At 39.4% G+C, this 14,068-nt stretch overlaps 2 protein-coding genes across 2 annotated transcripts; both read right to left on the bottom strand.

Annotated features, from left to right (window-relative positions):
* Positions 1–41: 41 nt before the first annotated feature.
* On the bottom strand, positions 42–1,344 carry LOC127791860 (AT-hook motif nuclear-localized protein 16). Its single transcript, XM_052322007.1, has one exon. The coding sequence runs from the start codon at positions 960–962 to the stop codon at positions 186–188; it is 777 nt and encodes a 258-aa protein (XP_052177967.1). The 5' UTR covers positions 963–1,344; the 3' UTR covers positions 42–185.
* A 972-nt stretch (positions 1,345–2,316) lies between these two features.
* LOC127791595 (uncharacterized) lies at positions 2,317–3,474 on the bottom strand. The gene is made up of 2 exons (XM_052321580.1): positions 3,080–3,474; positions 2,317–3,025 (listed from the first exon to the last, which is right to left on the bottom strand). Exons 1-2 carry the CDS (start codon positions 3,472–3,474, stop codon positions 2,377–2,379), a joined length of 1,044 nt encoding a protein of 347 aa, XP_052177540.1. The 3' UTR covers positions 2,317–2,376.
* Positions 3,475–14,068: the final 10,594 nt, after the last annotated feature.

The following is a 14,068-nucleotide window of genomic DNA, read 5'->3' on the forward strand; positions in this document are numbered from 1 at the left end:
AGCAGCAATGCCAAGGGAGGGGTAAATATATGATTCTGAAGCAAATTGTTTGTTTGTAATGGCATTAATTGAATAGTCACTGAAGTTACAACTGACACTGATGCTGTTTGCTACCATCATAATAGTATGGCACTAAATTCGAACTAAAAATGGTTTCCGAGAACCTCCCGACAGATCCTCACTAGCTAGTTCTTTGGCAGTCCACGCCCTGCAGGCGCCCAAGAGTACACCTCTGGGGGCAGTGCACCATTTGTGAGCAGCAGGCTCTGTGGCACCCCAAAACCATCCAGCATGTCGACCACATGGTGATGCTGGCGGCTGCCCTGATACTGCTGCTGGTGGTTCTGCGCCACAGCAGCGGCGACAATCGCCTCATCATCATCATCCAGTGGCAACCGATCAAACGTCGCGTTCATGAACGATGCAGCCATGATCACCACAGGCCCAGACGCAATGAGGGAACCAACCACACCCCCTCCAACAACCTGCCCTTGAGCCCCGGCCGCTATGTAAATGGTCAGGCCGGTGACCCCCGGTGGGGCAGGCGGCGGCAGAATTGACCCGAGCAGCGACAGTATCTCAAATCGGCCGTGGAGCGTCACAATGGCCCCGCTCGCGGCTGCAGCAGGCTGGCGCAGCGTGACGTTCATGACGCATCCGGTCGCGCTGAGCACACAGATGCCCCTCTGCTTCCTCCTTGCGAAGTTGGTTAAGCTCTCATTCACATCACAGCCGGAGCTCACCTCCATGGCATGAGCCCGGAAAGCATTGGCACTGTCCCTAGTGATGATGATCGGCGGCTTAGGCTTGTTCTTCGACCCGGCGGGTCGGCCGCGGGGCCTCCGGACGCTCTCTCCTTCGGCTGCAGCCATTGCCATGGACTTTGGCCGGCGGTTTCCCTTGGCTGCAGCTTCTGAGTTGTTCCTGGCGACGATCGGGGGGAGATCGGTTAGGTCAGCCATTCATGCTCAGGGAAACAAGAACATCACTGGATCTGTGTGTGGAAATGAGGGATTCAGTCCATAAATTTATGATGAAATATGGAAAGAATAATTGAGAATTAGGAGATGGGTAAGTGACACCAAACTGGAAGTAACTGATTGTATACTAATTTCTTTCCACTGCCTAACTCTCAACAGATTTTTTCTCTCATGTCAATTGTCTTTCCCAACAAATTTCTTCGATGAATACATACATATTCAACTTGAGGCAAAGGTTGTCACAATCAAATAAAATTGCTTCAACTATAAAACAGTAATCAAAGTGAGTCCAGTCCAGACATGGAAAAAGAATGAAGCCAAAAAGCATCATTGTTTCCCACAAAGATAATAATCTAGCTCATGACTGTTTCTTTCTTTGCAATCCAATATCAGAGGGCAATCTATAGGCTACTCTCCCAATTCCATGCCATTTACAAAACTGAAGAGGATTTGTCTATCAATAGGCCGCCTCGGTCCCTATTGAAAGACAAATGTAATGTTCTACGTGTGCTAAGGAGAGTGTGTTTTATGCCATGTGAGGGTCAAGGTGTCAGGGAGGGTTGAGTTTATTCGATAAAAGTACCCACTATATTAGTGAATTATCTCGTAATTGTGGGATTGTGAAACTTAAGTATTGAGACTAAATTACGTTAAATTTTTATGATTTTTTTTATTTTCTGTATTTTGTAAGATTTAATACTAAACTAGAGCATTACATTGCTAAATATGTTAAGACTTCAATCTTTAACATCATATTTTAAATGATTTTTCTTAGTTCTCTAAAGTTTTATTTTATAGATAATTATATTCAAATTATTTTTTATTTATTAATTAGAAATTTTTGTTTTAAATGACTACCCACCCTCAACTTATTCATTTTGTTATTCGCCCAATTCTAATTCTCTCTAATCCTAATTCCTATTCAAATACAATTCCTCTTTGCTTATAATTTGGTTGGGCCCGTAAAATTCGAGGACTCATTTTCTTATATTAAGCGAGTTGATAGATATTTAATTTTTAATTTAATTTATCTTATTTAAATTTAAAATTATGAATTGTATTTATCTATTTAGAGAGTTAGAATTACTATATTCATCTTTTAATTAATTACTTGAGCCTCAACCTATAAATAGGGCTGGGCCATATCGAGAAAATCAATTTTTTTTTCTGCCAAAGATATCACTTCTTTTTCTCTTGAATTCTCCTTAGTCCCTGTATCTTCTTTTCTTCTATATTATGTTACAAAACTCTATTCTACTATGTACCCACTTTCCTTATAATTGGATCAACTGGACAAAACTCCTTTCTTCAAATTTTTTTTTTTTTTGATCGAGCGATAACTGTATAAAGATCAAAAGAAACTGTACAAGTACACTAGGCATACCTAGGGATACAATCATTGACCCAAAAAGAGGGCCTCAAAATAAATCAAAACATGAGGATACAAAGAAAAAGTGTCTTTGTATACTTGTGTTTTGATCTTACGAATGACAGTGTCAATACAAGGTCTATGGTCTTCAAAAATCTTCCTATTCCTAATGTTCCAAAGATAGTAAACGGTGCAGGCAAGAGCAATCCTCTTGACCTTGGCTTCTCGAGCTTTCTTCTTTAACCACTTTAAAGCACTAGGAATAGTGCTCATGAGCCTCGATATGCCCAGCCATTCACGGATAATGCCCCAAACAGATGAGTTGAAAGGGCATTGGAAGAAAAGATGGCTGTTGGTCTCCACAGCAGTCCCACAAAGAACACAGCTTCTGTTAATATCAAGATAGAGCAACCTGTCCCTCGTAAGCAGCCTTGATTTGGCAGCAAGCCAAAGGGCAAAAGCATGCTTTGGAACAACACTCGGGTGCCACGCATTAGATGCCCAGACCCTCAAAGGGCCTTTGTCACGGAAATAATTATAGGCGGACGAGATGGAAAAGCGACCATTGTTGGTCCAGCAAGATAACCGAGATATGGCAGCATCATTTGACCCAGCTTCCAGTAAAATTTTATCCCTGATCCAGCGGAGTTGCTTGAGAAGAGGGGAGTCATCCCTTCTGCCGGGCCAAGCTCAAACGGACTGCCCCTTAAGATATTCATGGGAGACACACTGGACCCATAGGGACTCCTTTTGATGGATGTCCCATAGAGTTCTAGCAAGAAGAGCAAGGTTCCACATCTTGATATCCTTGAATCCGAGGCCCCCTTCCTTCTTAGGCAAACAAACATCCTTCCAAGGAACAAGTGGGTGCTTGGAGTTCCAAAGGAACACGCGACATAAACGGACAATGCGGACAATAACCGCAGAAGGAATGGACAAGATGGAGAGCCAAAAACATTCGACTCCTTGAAGCACTGCTCGAATTAATTCTGTTCTGCCAGCATAAGACAGAGTAGCGGAGGACCAAGCATTGATGTAGGCAGCCACTTTATCCACAAACGGGACATAATGGGAGATTTTAAGCTTTTGAGCAGCAAGAGGGACTCCAAGATATCTAAAAGGCATGGACCCACTGGGAAAGCCTGTAAGGCTTTGGATAATCTCTAAATCAGGACCCACTCTAAATCAGGACCCACTATGCCGGCAGAGTAAAGGCCAGATTTAAGAGTATTGGCCGTGAGGCCTGAAACAGCCCCAAAGCCATTGAGGCAGTCCATGAGGATTTTAATAGAGATGGGGTCCCCTCTCGCCATGAGCAGCAGGTCATCCGCAAAAGCAAGATGCGTGATCCTTTGATCTCCACATTTGGGATGGAAATTAAATTCGGAATTGCTGGTTGCAACTTTGATAGCCCTGGAAAGATAATCAAGGCAACACACAAATACGAGAGGGGACAAAGGGTCACCTTGACGAAGCCCTTTTCTGCCTTTAAAAAAACCCTGCAAGTTGCCATTTATAACAAGAGAGTAGGAAGAGATGTGACACACTGCATGACCCACACAACAAACTGATGGGGAAATCCCAAGCCAATCAGAGTAGCCTCGAGGAAGTCCCAATTGATGGAATCAAAAGCCTTACGAAGATCAACTTTGATCATGCAACGCGGAGAGATTCGCTTTCTGTTATACTTCCTGAGAAGCTCTTGGGCAAGATGGATATTGTCAACCAAGCTCCTCCCTTCGATAAAGGCTGCCTGAGCACGGTCAATGATGGAATTCATAACGGGGGCCAATCTCGCAGCCAGGATCTTGGAGATGACTTTGTAGGTGACATTACAGCAGGATATGGGTCTGAAATCTCCAACTGAAGGAGAATGGGAGGACTTCGGAATGAGGACAATGGCAGTATGATTGATTTGCTTGAGGAGGGAACTGGAGCTGAAAAATTCCATGACTGCCTCAGAGAAATTATCACCAACTGTGGGCCACGCTTTCTTGAAAAAACAAGAAGAAAAAACATCGGGCCCAGGAGATTTATCATCTCCAATGCCAAACAGAGCCTCCATAATTTCAACAATAGAAATGGGCCTGGCAAGGGCAGCTGCTTGCTCAGAGGAAACACGCGGACCAGAAGCAAAAACACTGCAGTCTAACGGCTGACAATTGCTGGAAACTCCGAGCAGATTTTTGTAGTATATCAGAAACTCATCTACCACCTGTTGCTGAGAAGAGGAGATTTTTATTGATATGATGTTATTTGTTTTGTTAGTTAAATTTAAAGATCTCCCTTCTTTGTTAGTTATCTCTCATTCTTAAAAAGGAGTTTTTCTCACACCAAGTTAGATTCATAGGATAGGATATTCAGTTGGTTTCATTTGTTTTTTGATTTTAAAGATTTGACTTTTTATTTATTTAACTAGTTAAACATAATTTGAATATTTAACATTTAATTACTTGTAGAGATCTTTGTTATCTGTCAGTAACTTATCCCTCTCAACTCCCCGTTCCTTACCTTTCTTGTGGTATGTTTGGAAGGGATTTAAGAAGACGAGAGAAAAGGAATTAAAGGGGACCAATTCCCTCCTTCCATTTGGAGATGAATGAATGAATGAATACTTTTTAATTACAACCTTTCTTGGTTTTTGTTTGTTTTGTGGGTATTGTATTTCTTTTGATCAAAGAATTTCCAGAATCTTTCTTTTCCTTTCTTTTTCTTCCCTTGCCTGGTTATTATTATTCATGCCTCTGTTCTTGCCACTCCTGTTTCCTCATTTTGTTTCCTTGGCGCTGTTGTTATCTTGTTCTTCTTGTTATTTTGTTTCCTTGGCTCAGTTGTTATCTTGTTCTTCTTGTTTCATAGTTTAATAAGTATCGTTGCCACTATTAACTTTAATGAAAAGTGGGGGTGGGTTGGGATTATAGTTTTAATTGAATGAGTACTGATTGCAGTGCTTGTTTATTTATTTGTTCTTAGCAGAACTGAAACTGGTCTAAATTAATCTTTGCAGGAAAAATAACTCGCGTCTTTTTCCTTCTGAGAAGTGGTTTGGCAAACAAATAGCTTGGAGTGATGGCCAAGTAGCTTGCAAATTGGAGGGGTAGCCAAGTCGCTTTGAGGGCTATAAATATAGCATTTTAGAGATTCACAATAGGGAGAAAAAAGAACACGTAAGTGATGGGTGTGAGTGAAAAACATTCAAGGGCTTGGGGAAACGTTTTTTGGTATTTCTTGCTCTCTAGGGATTCTAGAGGGGTGAGTGAATATATCCTTCAATTTATGTTAGTGGGGTATAAACAAGAAACTGCGAGTTGGGGTTGTGATGAATTCCTTGGACGTAGATAATTAATTAATTTTCAAAACACGTAGATCCTGTATGGACTTATATTGTGTAGGATTTTGTATTTGTGGTGTCTTGCTGGTTCTTCCTAACAGAACCAAACTGCAGATGATTGATTTGTATGAGGAAAAGATTCAATGGAGCGCTTTCTCTCTGGTTTTCTCTTCTCCTTCCCCCTTTCCAGTCTCTTGGAGGCATTAGAGTTTTCCTTTCTTTTACTATATACACTATTTCTCTACAAATTCAAAGTTTGCTTAATATCAGACCATATCACTGCTTCAGTTCCTTAGTCCATCAACTTTATTCTTAGTTTGATGGCTGTAAATTCTGCATATACTTTTCAAGAGGTTAAGAGGAAGTGTGAAAAAGGGAAAGAGGTAAGCTCCCTACAGTATCCTGAAATTAAGTATTTGGGCAGTTGTAGACTTGTAGTGTTGTTCTTTCATCTCCTTTTAAGTATTGTGAAGTTTTGAGTACTAGGATATGGTAGCATAATCAGAACTGTTTCAAACCCACCCACCCTCGATTAGATGATGCTTGTATTTCGAGAGAGATTGAATGAATAAGAGGCGGCTTGTATTACTGGAGTGGGGAGAGATAGGGTACAGTTCTGGTGGGAGAAGCTCTCTAGGTTCTTTTAGATACTTAAAGATTTTCAGGAAGTTTTGGCCAAATGAGGCCTCCCCCTTTTATAGGATCTCCACATTATGATGAGCAGTGGAGATTCATTACATCTGAAGGTCTGGATTGAATTCTAGAATACTTGATACAAAATATTCATGATATTTAAAAGGCAACATTCGAGCCTTCCAAAAAAATCTGGGACTCTCCTCGAAGAACTAGAGAATTTTGCAAGTATCCAGTAGCCTCCGATATATTGATCCTTTGATTGTCGCGTGGCGTTAAAATATGCAGGGTGAGACACATAACTGTCCAATAAGGTACCCTTACCCATAATTTCTAGGTGTCCCATACACCTCACATGTAGAATTTTGTCCAATAAGATACATTTTTTCACAAATATTAAGGTTGCGTTTTTTTTGTTTCTCAATTTTTAGTTTTAAGTTTTGAATTCATTTTCAATTTTCTGTTTTTAGAAAATTGAAAATACGTTCTCTTTGTCAATTTGAAAAACTATTTTTCAGAACAGAAAATTAGAAAACCCGTTTTCTTTGAAATCTTAAAAATAATTTCTTAATAATATTTTATTCAATAAATTTGATTATCCAGTAAATTAGAAATATTTAATATTAATATATTATTAAAAAAATCTATACATTTTAAAGTTAATGAATTTTATAATATCTTTTCCCATTACAATAATAAAATATAAATAAATAAAAGTGTTTTGAGTTTAGAGTTTGTTTTGGATGAAAATACTCTGCTACAGTTTGCATGCTGCCTGCTCTTCTGCAATAGTACCATTGCTGCAATCCGTTCCATCAACTAGCAGCAGGGTGGAAGAGTGCCAGTACGCAGTATGATTTCCAACAATTTGGAAGTGGTCTTCCTGTGGGAAGCTTTCCTTGGTATGATAGTTCTCCTCATCGTCCTGAAGATCTTGCTCAGTATCCACTGATTCAACCCGTCAGCCCTAGTCAGATGACCAAGTCGCTTGATGATGTTTGCTCAGCTCCAATGGGAGGATCGACATAATGCTTTTCAGAAGGTAAAAATACTTGCCGTTCTGTAGAATCTCCAATTATTTCAAGGTAAGAAAGGAATAGAATTTGGAAAGTACTTTAACTAACTTATATCTTCTTACTAGTTTACTTACCCTTGGTAGAGTAATTCAAGATATCGAGTTGGCAAACTAAGCAACACCATTCTCCTTGGCGAAACAGCACAGAATGTTCTTAGCTTTCTGAGTACTGATGTTCTTAGCTTGATATGCTTGCATATTATGGGGTTTAAAATCTTGATTCCTGTACTTACCTTTCACGTCATTGTCCTTTCATACAATTTTAATCCCTTTTTCCTTTGTGTTGTATCACCAGAGGGACAATCCTGCTATGCTGCTTGATGGTTATGGTTTAAGATCAAGCCCTACAGTTCCACGCAATGCATACGATATCCTTCAAGCAATGAATCTACTAGGGGCCACATATCGGCAATATCAAGCTTCAGATAACCAAAGAAGGTCAATGGAAAAACCGAAATGAAGAAGCATTTACTCGATCAAGTTCCTTACTGAACTTGAAATTAGGAATCGAAAGGCCTTGTTTAATTCAGTGGAAGAAGTTGAAGCTTGGAGTCTAACCTCGTTGTACCTGAAACAAAAAGGTCATCTTCTCCTTTCATCGTGAGCTTCTACAGGCATCTATTTTTCAGGCACAGAGTTAGTTTCAGTACTAGAATGTCATGATTCTACTAGATTACCCTCTGATATTGTATTCCAAAGACAATCTAGCTAAAGAAAACATTCTGCAAGTAGTGTGTTTCTCTGTGCTAGAAACAATGGTGCTATTTGCATTGATTCTTTTTCTCTGTGGGAAACAATGAATGGTTGCCAGTGCTGACTTTATGACCCTCCAAGGCCGGCTTGAGGTACTGTCACTGCTCGGATCAATCTTGCCTCGGCCTGCCCCACTGGGGACCGCAGGCCGGGCCATATTTACATAGCAGCGCCGGGGAACAAGGGCAGGTTCTTGGGGGTGCTGTTTGGTTTGATCATTCACTTTTGACACCGGGTGCCACTGGACAACGATGAAGCGACTGTTGCCGATGTAGGCAATGTCAAAGCAACCGCCTGCACCGCCATGTGGTTGCCGCCAGTAAGGCCTGATTCTGTCATATGGGGATCTCTACTTTCAGCAGCTTGTTGGAAGCGTGGAAATACCCAGATAGGATAGGTCAAAAAGTGGCCAAGAAATCGATCAAGCTCTATCGAATGCCTATTCAACTTTGGTGGGAGAGGATGCTAATACGACTCAAAATTAGATCTCAAGTCCAGGGGAAGCATTTTTTCCAGTCAAAGACTTTGGCGCATTTTTCTCAAAATCCAAACACAATGTTGCGGTCTTTGAATCCCAGAATCCATCACCTTAAATTGTTGCGCTTAGTTCCAACTTTTCACAATCCTCATACATACATACATATCATTTTATGTTTTACAAAATGAGAAGCAAAAAGAAAACAAAAGAAAAATAATCCAAGTGTGTCAGACATATAACTAGTACAATTGATTGCATAGATGGCAAAAGAAGGCAGGCAAATAGCACCATTGTTCTTACAAGAAAATCTAGCTCCTAATGTTTTCTTCAGCTATACATTGTCTTCGCAACGCAATATCACAGGGTAATCTAATAGTACATGCCATTCCATTCTAATTCTAATATCAACACATGCCCAAAAAAATACATGACTGTACAAGCTCAGGATGAAAGGAGAAAATGAACTTTTCTTTCGGGTACAACGAGGTTAGACTCCAGGATTCAACATCATCAACCTCTTCCACTGAATTAAACAAGGCCTTTCAATTCCTAATTTCAAGTTCAGTAAGGACCTTGATCGAGTAAATGCTTCTTCATTTTGGTTTTTCCATTGACCTTCTTTGGTTATCTGAAGCTTGATATTGCCGATATGCGGCCCGTAGTAGATTCATGGCTTGGAGGATATCATATGCATTGCGTGGACCTGTAGGGCTTGATCTTAGACCATAACCATCAAACAGCATAGTAGGATTGTCCCTCTGGTAAAACAACATAAAGGAAAAAGGGATTAAACTTGTATGAAAAGGACAATAACGTGAAAGGTAAGTACAGGAATCAAGATTTTAAACCGCATAATATGCAAGTATATCAAGTGAAAGACGACTAAGAATTGAAACTATTCCTCCTTTACTATCAGTATTCTGAAATCTAAAAACATTCTGTGTCATTTCACCAAGGAGAGTAGTGTTGCCTAGTTTGCCAACCCGATATCTAGAATTACTCCAACACGGATTGCGTTCCAAGAAAAAAGAAGTGTAATAGTAATACAATATAAGTTAACTAAAAATACTTCTCAAATTCTATTGCCTTCTTTGCTTAAAAATTGGAGATTCCACAGAATGGTAAGTACTTTTATCTGTTGAAGGCAGTATTGTTGAGTTGTAAGATTTTTCTAGATACTTTAAAAGCAAGTTTTACTTTTTGTATTTTTTTTGTGAAATCTACTGTCTTCTGTCAAGATTTGTAAGAAAGGTATGGAGATCCTAGATTTAAGGATCCTTGTATTGGAAAAGTTGTGTAAAAGCTGTCTAGATTTGGTATTGACCAAACAATGCTGTACTTGAAATTTTCTATATATATTATGCAGAAATGAATGGAGAGATTTCCCTCTCTTGTTCTCCAAACATTTTCCTGTTATTTTCCAGTTCTTTTCTCTGAAAAACAACATGGTATCAGAGCCCTATTGTTCTTAAGGGCCTATGTGCAAACGAGAGAAAACCAGTAAGATTTCCCCTCACTAGCCAAAAAGTATGCTGGAAACGAGAACAAGCTCTATGAAAAGATGTGCAGAGGATAGAGAGAACACAAAGGTTGGAATATTTTAATGAGCAGAAAAAGCACATATTTATACATCAAAGATGTAAAACTGAATTGTTGAAAATTAGCCAGAAATCAGTTAACAAACAACCTAAGAAATCCAAAGTGTATCAGGTAGTTGCTAATTTATTAGTTATGGATAAGACTAACTTTAACAGCTATTTTGACTCTTTCAAACCACATCAGCATAAGTCACGTTTTCAACACTTCTCCTTGACTTTGGAGCTGCATAGAGGAGCAAGCTGTTGTACTCAAAGAAGATTCCAACATTGTTTTGTGGCATAAGAGGTTGGGGCATTTTCATCATGGTGCTCTAATGTACATGAAGAAAAATAATCTTGTGGAAGGTTTGCCTGAATTAGAAGAGGAACTTCCTACATGTGCTGCCTGCCAATATGGGACGCAAACAAAGGCTTCCTTTTCCAAAAAATAAAGCTTGGAGAGCTACACAAAAACTGCAGTTGGTACACACGAATGTGGGAGAGGACCTCAAAAAACATCATCTTTGAATGGTAGTAAGTACCATATTGCTTTCATTGATGATGACACAAGAATGTGCTGGATTTATTTTATGAAGTTTAAATTTGAGGTTGTTGACATTTTCTGGAAGTTCCAAGCTTGGGTGGAAACTCAAAGTGGTTGCAAGTTGTAGGTGATTAGATCTGATAATAGAACTGAGTATACCTCAGAAAGATTTAATAAATTCTGTGAAGAAGTAGGCATTGAACACCAGTTGACAGCATCTTACACTCCTCAACAGAATGGGGTTGTGGAGAGAAAAAACAGAACTATCATGGAAATGACAAGGTGTTTGTTGCATGACAAAGGGCTGCCAAAAAAGTTTTGGGCTGAGGCTGCAAATACAATAGTTTTTTTGCTGAACAGATTACCAACAAAAGCTGTCTAGAAAAAGACTCCGTTTAAAGCATGGTATGGATACAAACCAAAGATGTTTAACCTGAAAATATTTGGTTGCTTGTGTTTCTCTTACATTCCACAGGTTAAGAGAGACAAGTTGGACAAGAAAGCAGAAGCTGGGATCTTTGTAGGCTATAGCTTAGTTTCAAAGGCCTACAGGATCTACTTGCCACAAAGCAACAAACTGATCATTAGCAGAGATGTCAAATTTTTTTAGTCAGACAGCTGGAGTTGGAACAATGAGAAGAAGATTGAAGTTCAGGAGGAGAATGATGATATTGATGATTCACCAGTCAGAGGAACCAGATCTCTCTCAGATATTTATCAGAGACGCAATGTTGCTATGATGGAGCCAGTTGGTTATGAAGAAGCCGCAACAGATCAGAAATGGGTGGCCGCAATGAAAGAGGAGCTTAAGATGATTGAAAAGAATCAGACATGGCAGCTGGTGGACAGACCTGAACAGAAGAAAGTTATTGGAGTAAAGTGGGTTTACAAAACCAAGTTCAATCTGAATGGTTCTGTAAACAAGCATATAAGGCTAGACTCATTGTTAAAGGATATGCACAAATGTTTGGAGTGGATTACTTAGAAACATTTGCCTCGGTTGCTAGATTGGACACCATAAAAATGCTGCTGGCCCTTGCTGCTCAAAGAGGCTGGATTATACACCAAATGGATGTCAAGTCAACTTTTCTGAATGGATACTTGGAGGAAAAGATTTTTGTTGAACAACCTGAAGGATTTGTTGTTCAAGGACAGGAGGAGAAGGTTTATTTGCTGAAAAAGGCCCTCTATGGTTTAAAACAGGCACCAAGGGCCTGGTATAGCAGAATTGATGCATACTTGGTGAACTTAGGCTTTGAAAAGTGTCTAAGTGAATTTACTCTATATGTAAGGAAAGTTGATGATGAATTACTTGTGGTGTCTTTATATGTTGAAGATCTTCTTGTTACAAGAAGCAATGAGGAGTTAATTGGCTGGTTTAAAGAAAGTATGAAAGACATGTTCGAGATGACAGACTTTGGGAAGATGTCATTCTTCCTTGGTATGCAAGTGCAGCAAAAACAACACGAAATTTTTGTGCACCAGAAGAAATATGCAAAGGAAATTCTCAAAATGTTCAACATGGAAGAATGCAAGCCAACTACTACTCCAATGAATCAAAAGGAAAAATTATGTAGAGAAGATGGAGCTGAAAAGGTTGATGAAACGCTGTACAGAAGCCTAATAGGCTGCTTGATGTACCTAACAACAACCAGGCCAGATATCATGCAAGCTGTAAGCCTTTTGTCAAGGTACATGCACTGTGCTAGCAAAATTCATTTACAAGCAGCAAAAAGAATTGTTAGATATGTCAAAGGCACAGTTGATTATGGCTTAAAATTCAGTCAAGTCAAGGATTTCAATCTTCATGGTTATTCTGATAGTGATTGGGCTGGATGTGTTGATGATATGAGCACTTTTGGCTATTGTTTTAGTTTTGGTTCTGGTATTTTTTCATGGTGTTCTAAGAAACAGGAAATTATAGCACAGTCCACAGCTGAGGTAGAATATGTAGCAACCATGACCATTTAAGCTCTTTGGATCAAGAAACTTATGGCTGATTTGCGGATGAAGCATGAACAAGGCACAAAGATTTTTGTGGATAACCAAGCTGCAATTTCAATTGCTAATAACCCAGTGTTCCATGGCAAGACAAAGCATTTCAAGCTTAAACTCTATTTTCTAAGAGAAGTGCAAAAAGACAGAGAAGTGCAGCTGGTTTACTGCAAAACTGAAGACAAAAATGCTTATATATTTACAAAAGCACTGCCTAAAGCTCGTTTTGAAACAACACCTTAAAGCCTTTATCAAGCAACTGGCCAACACTAAATAGATTTTGATTAATTTCAGGAACATATAAGATATCTAAAATTAATTTCAAACCTGAGTGCCCTGTGATTGCTACTGTCCCTTTTCCTTTGACTTGAATGTAATCTCCATTTCCAATTCTGACTTTGGAGACAACACTCTTGTCAATTTCTCTGAAAAGCTGTTGATCATAGGCCATGTGATTTGTGCAACTACTATCTATAAGCCAACTTTCAGTTAGGCTACAGGTGGCTAGGCATGAAACTGTCAACAACTGCTCCTCCTGAGGTTGATTCTCAGCTTGCTTGGCTTCTCCCAAGTGTTGTTGAGACTTGCATACCCTCTCCATATGCCTCAACTGACCACACTTGTGGCATCTTGCATCTGGCTTCCACCAACATTTGTTTTGTGGATGATTGGTTTTCTTGCATTAGGGACATGGTGGAAAAGTTTGAGAGCTGCTGTTCATCTTGTTGTTCCCTAAACTTTTGGGCTTGTTATAGTCCTGCTTCTTTTTCTTGTTCTTGCCACCATTGTTGCTTTGTGATTTGACTTGAAAAGCACCTTCAACAAATCCTTCTTGCCTCATAAGCCTCCTTTGTTCTTGTGCCTGTAAAGCATTTAGCAATTCTGCCAAAGTAATACTAGACAGATTTTTAGTGTTTTCGAGGGATGAGATTGTAGCTTCAAACCTTTCTGGAATAGTAACAAGAATTTTTTGCACAATTCTAGAATCATCAAATGTGGTACCAAAAAGCTTTACTTTATTAGCAATATTGGGAAGTCTATCAAAGTAATCCTTGATTGTCTTTGAATCCTTCATCCTTTGTATCAAAAACTCTCGGACCAAATTTAACACCTGCATACCTTTGACCCTTTCATTTCCTTCATATTCTTGCTTCAGGAAATCCCAGATTTCCTTGCTTGTTTTCAGCGTCATAATTTTGGTGAAAATGGATGAGAAGACAACTGCAAATAGGCTTGCTCTTGCGTTTGACTTTCTCTGCTTCTTTTCTTTGTGACTCTTGATTTGTGCCATTGTTGGATTGTCTAACAAAGGAGGAACCTCATATTCATTTTC

The sequence above is a fragment of the Diospyros lotus genome, chromosome 15 (assembly GCF_014633365.1).
Source record: "Diospyros lotus cultivar Yz01 chromosome 15, ASM1463336v1, whole genome shotgun sequence".
Taxonomy (NCBI): Eukaryota; Viridiplantae; Streptophyta; class Magnoliopsida; order Ericales; family Ebenaceae; genus Diospyros; species Diospyros lotus.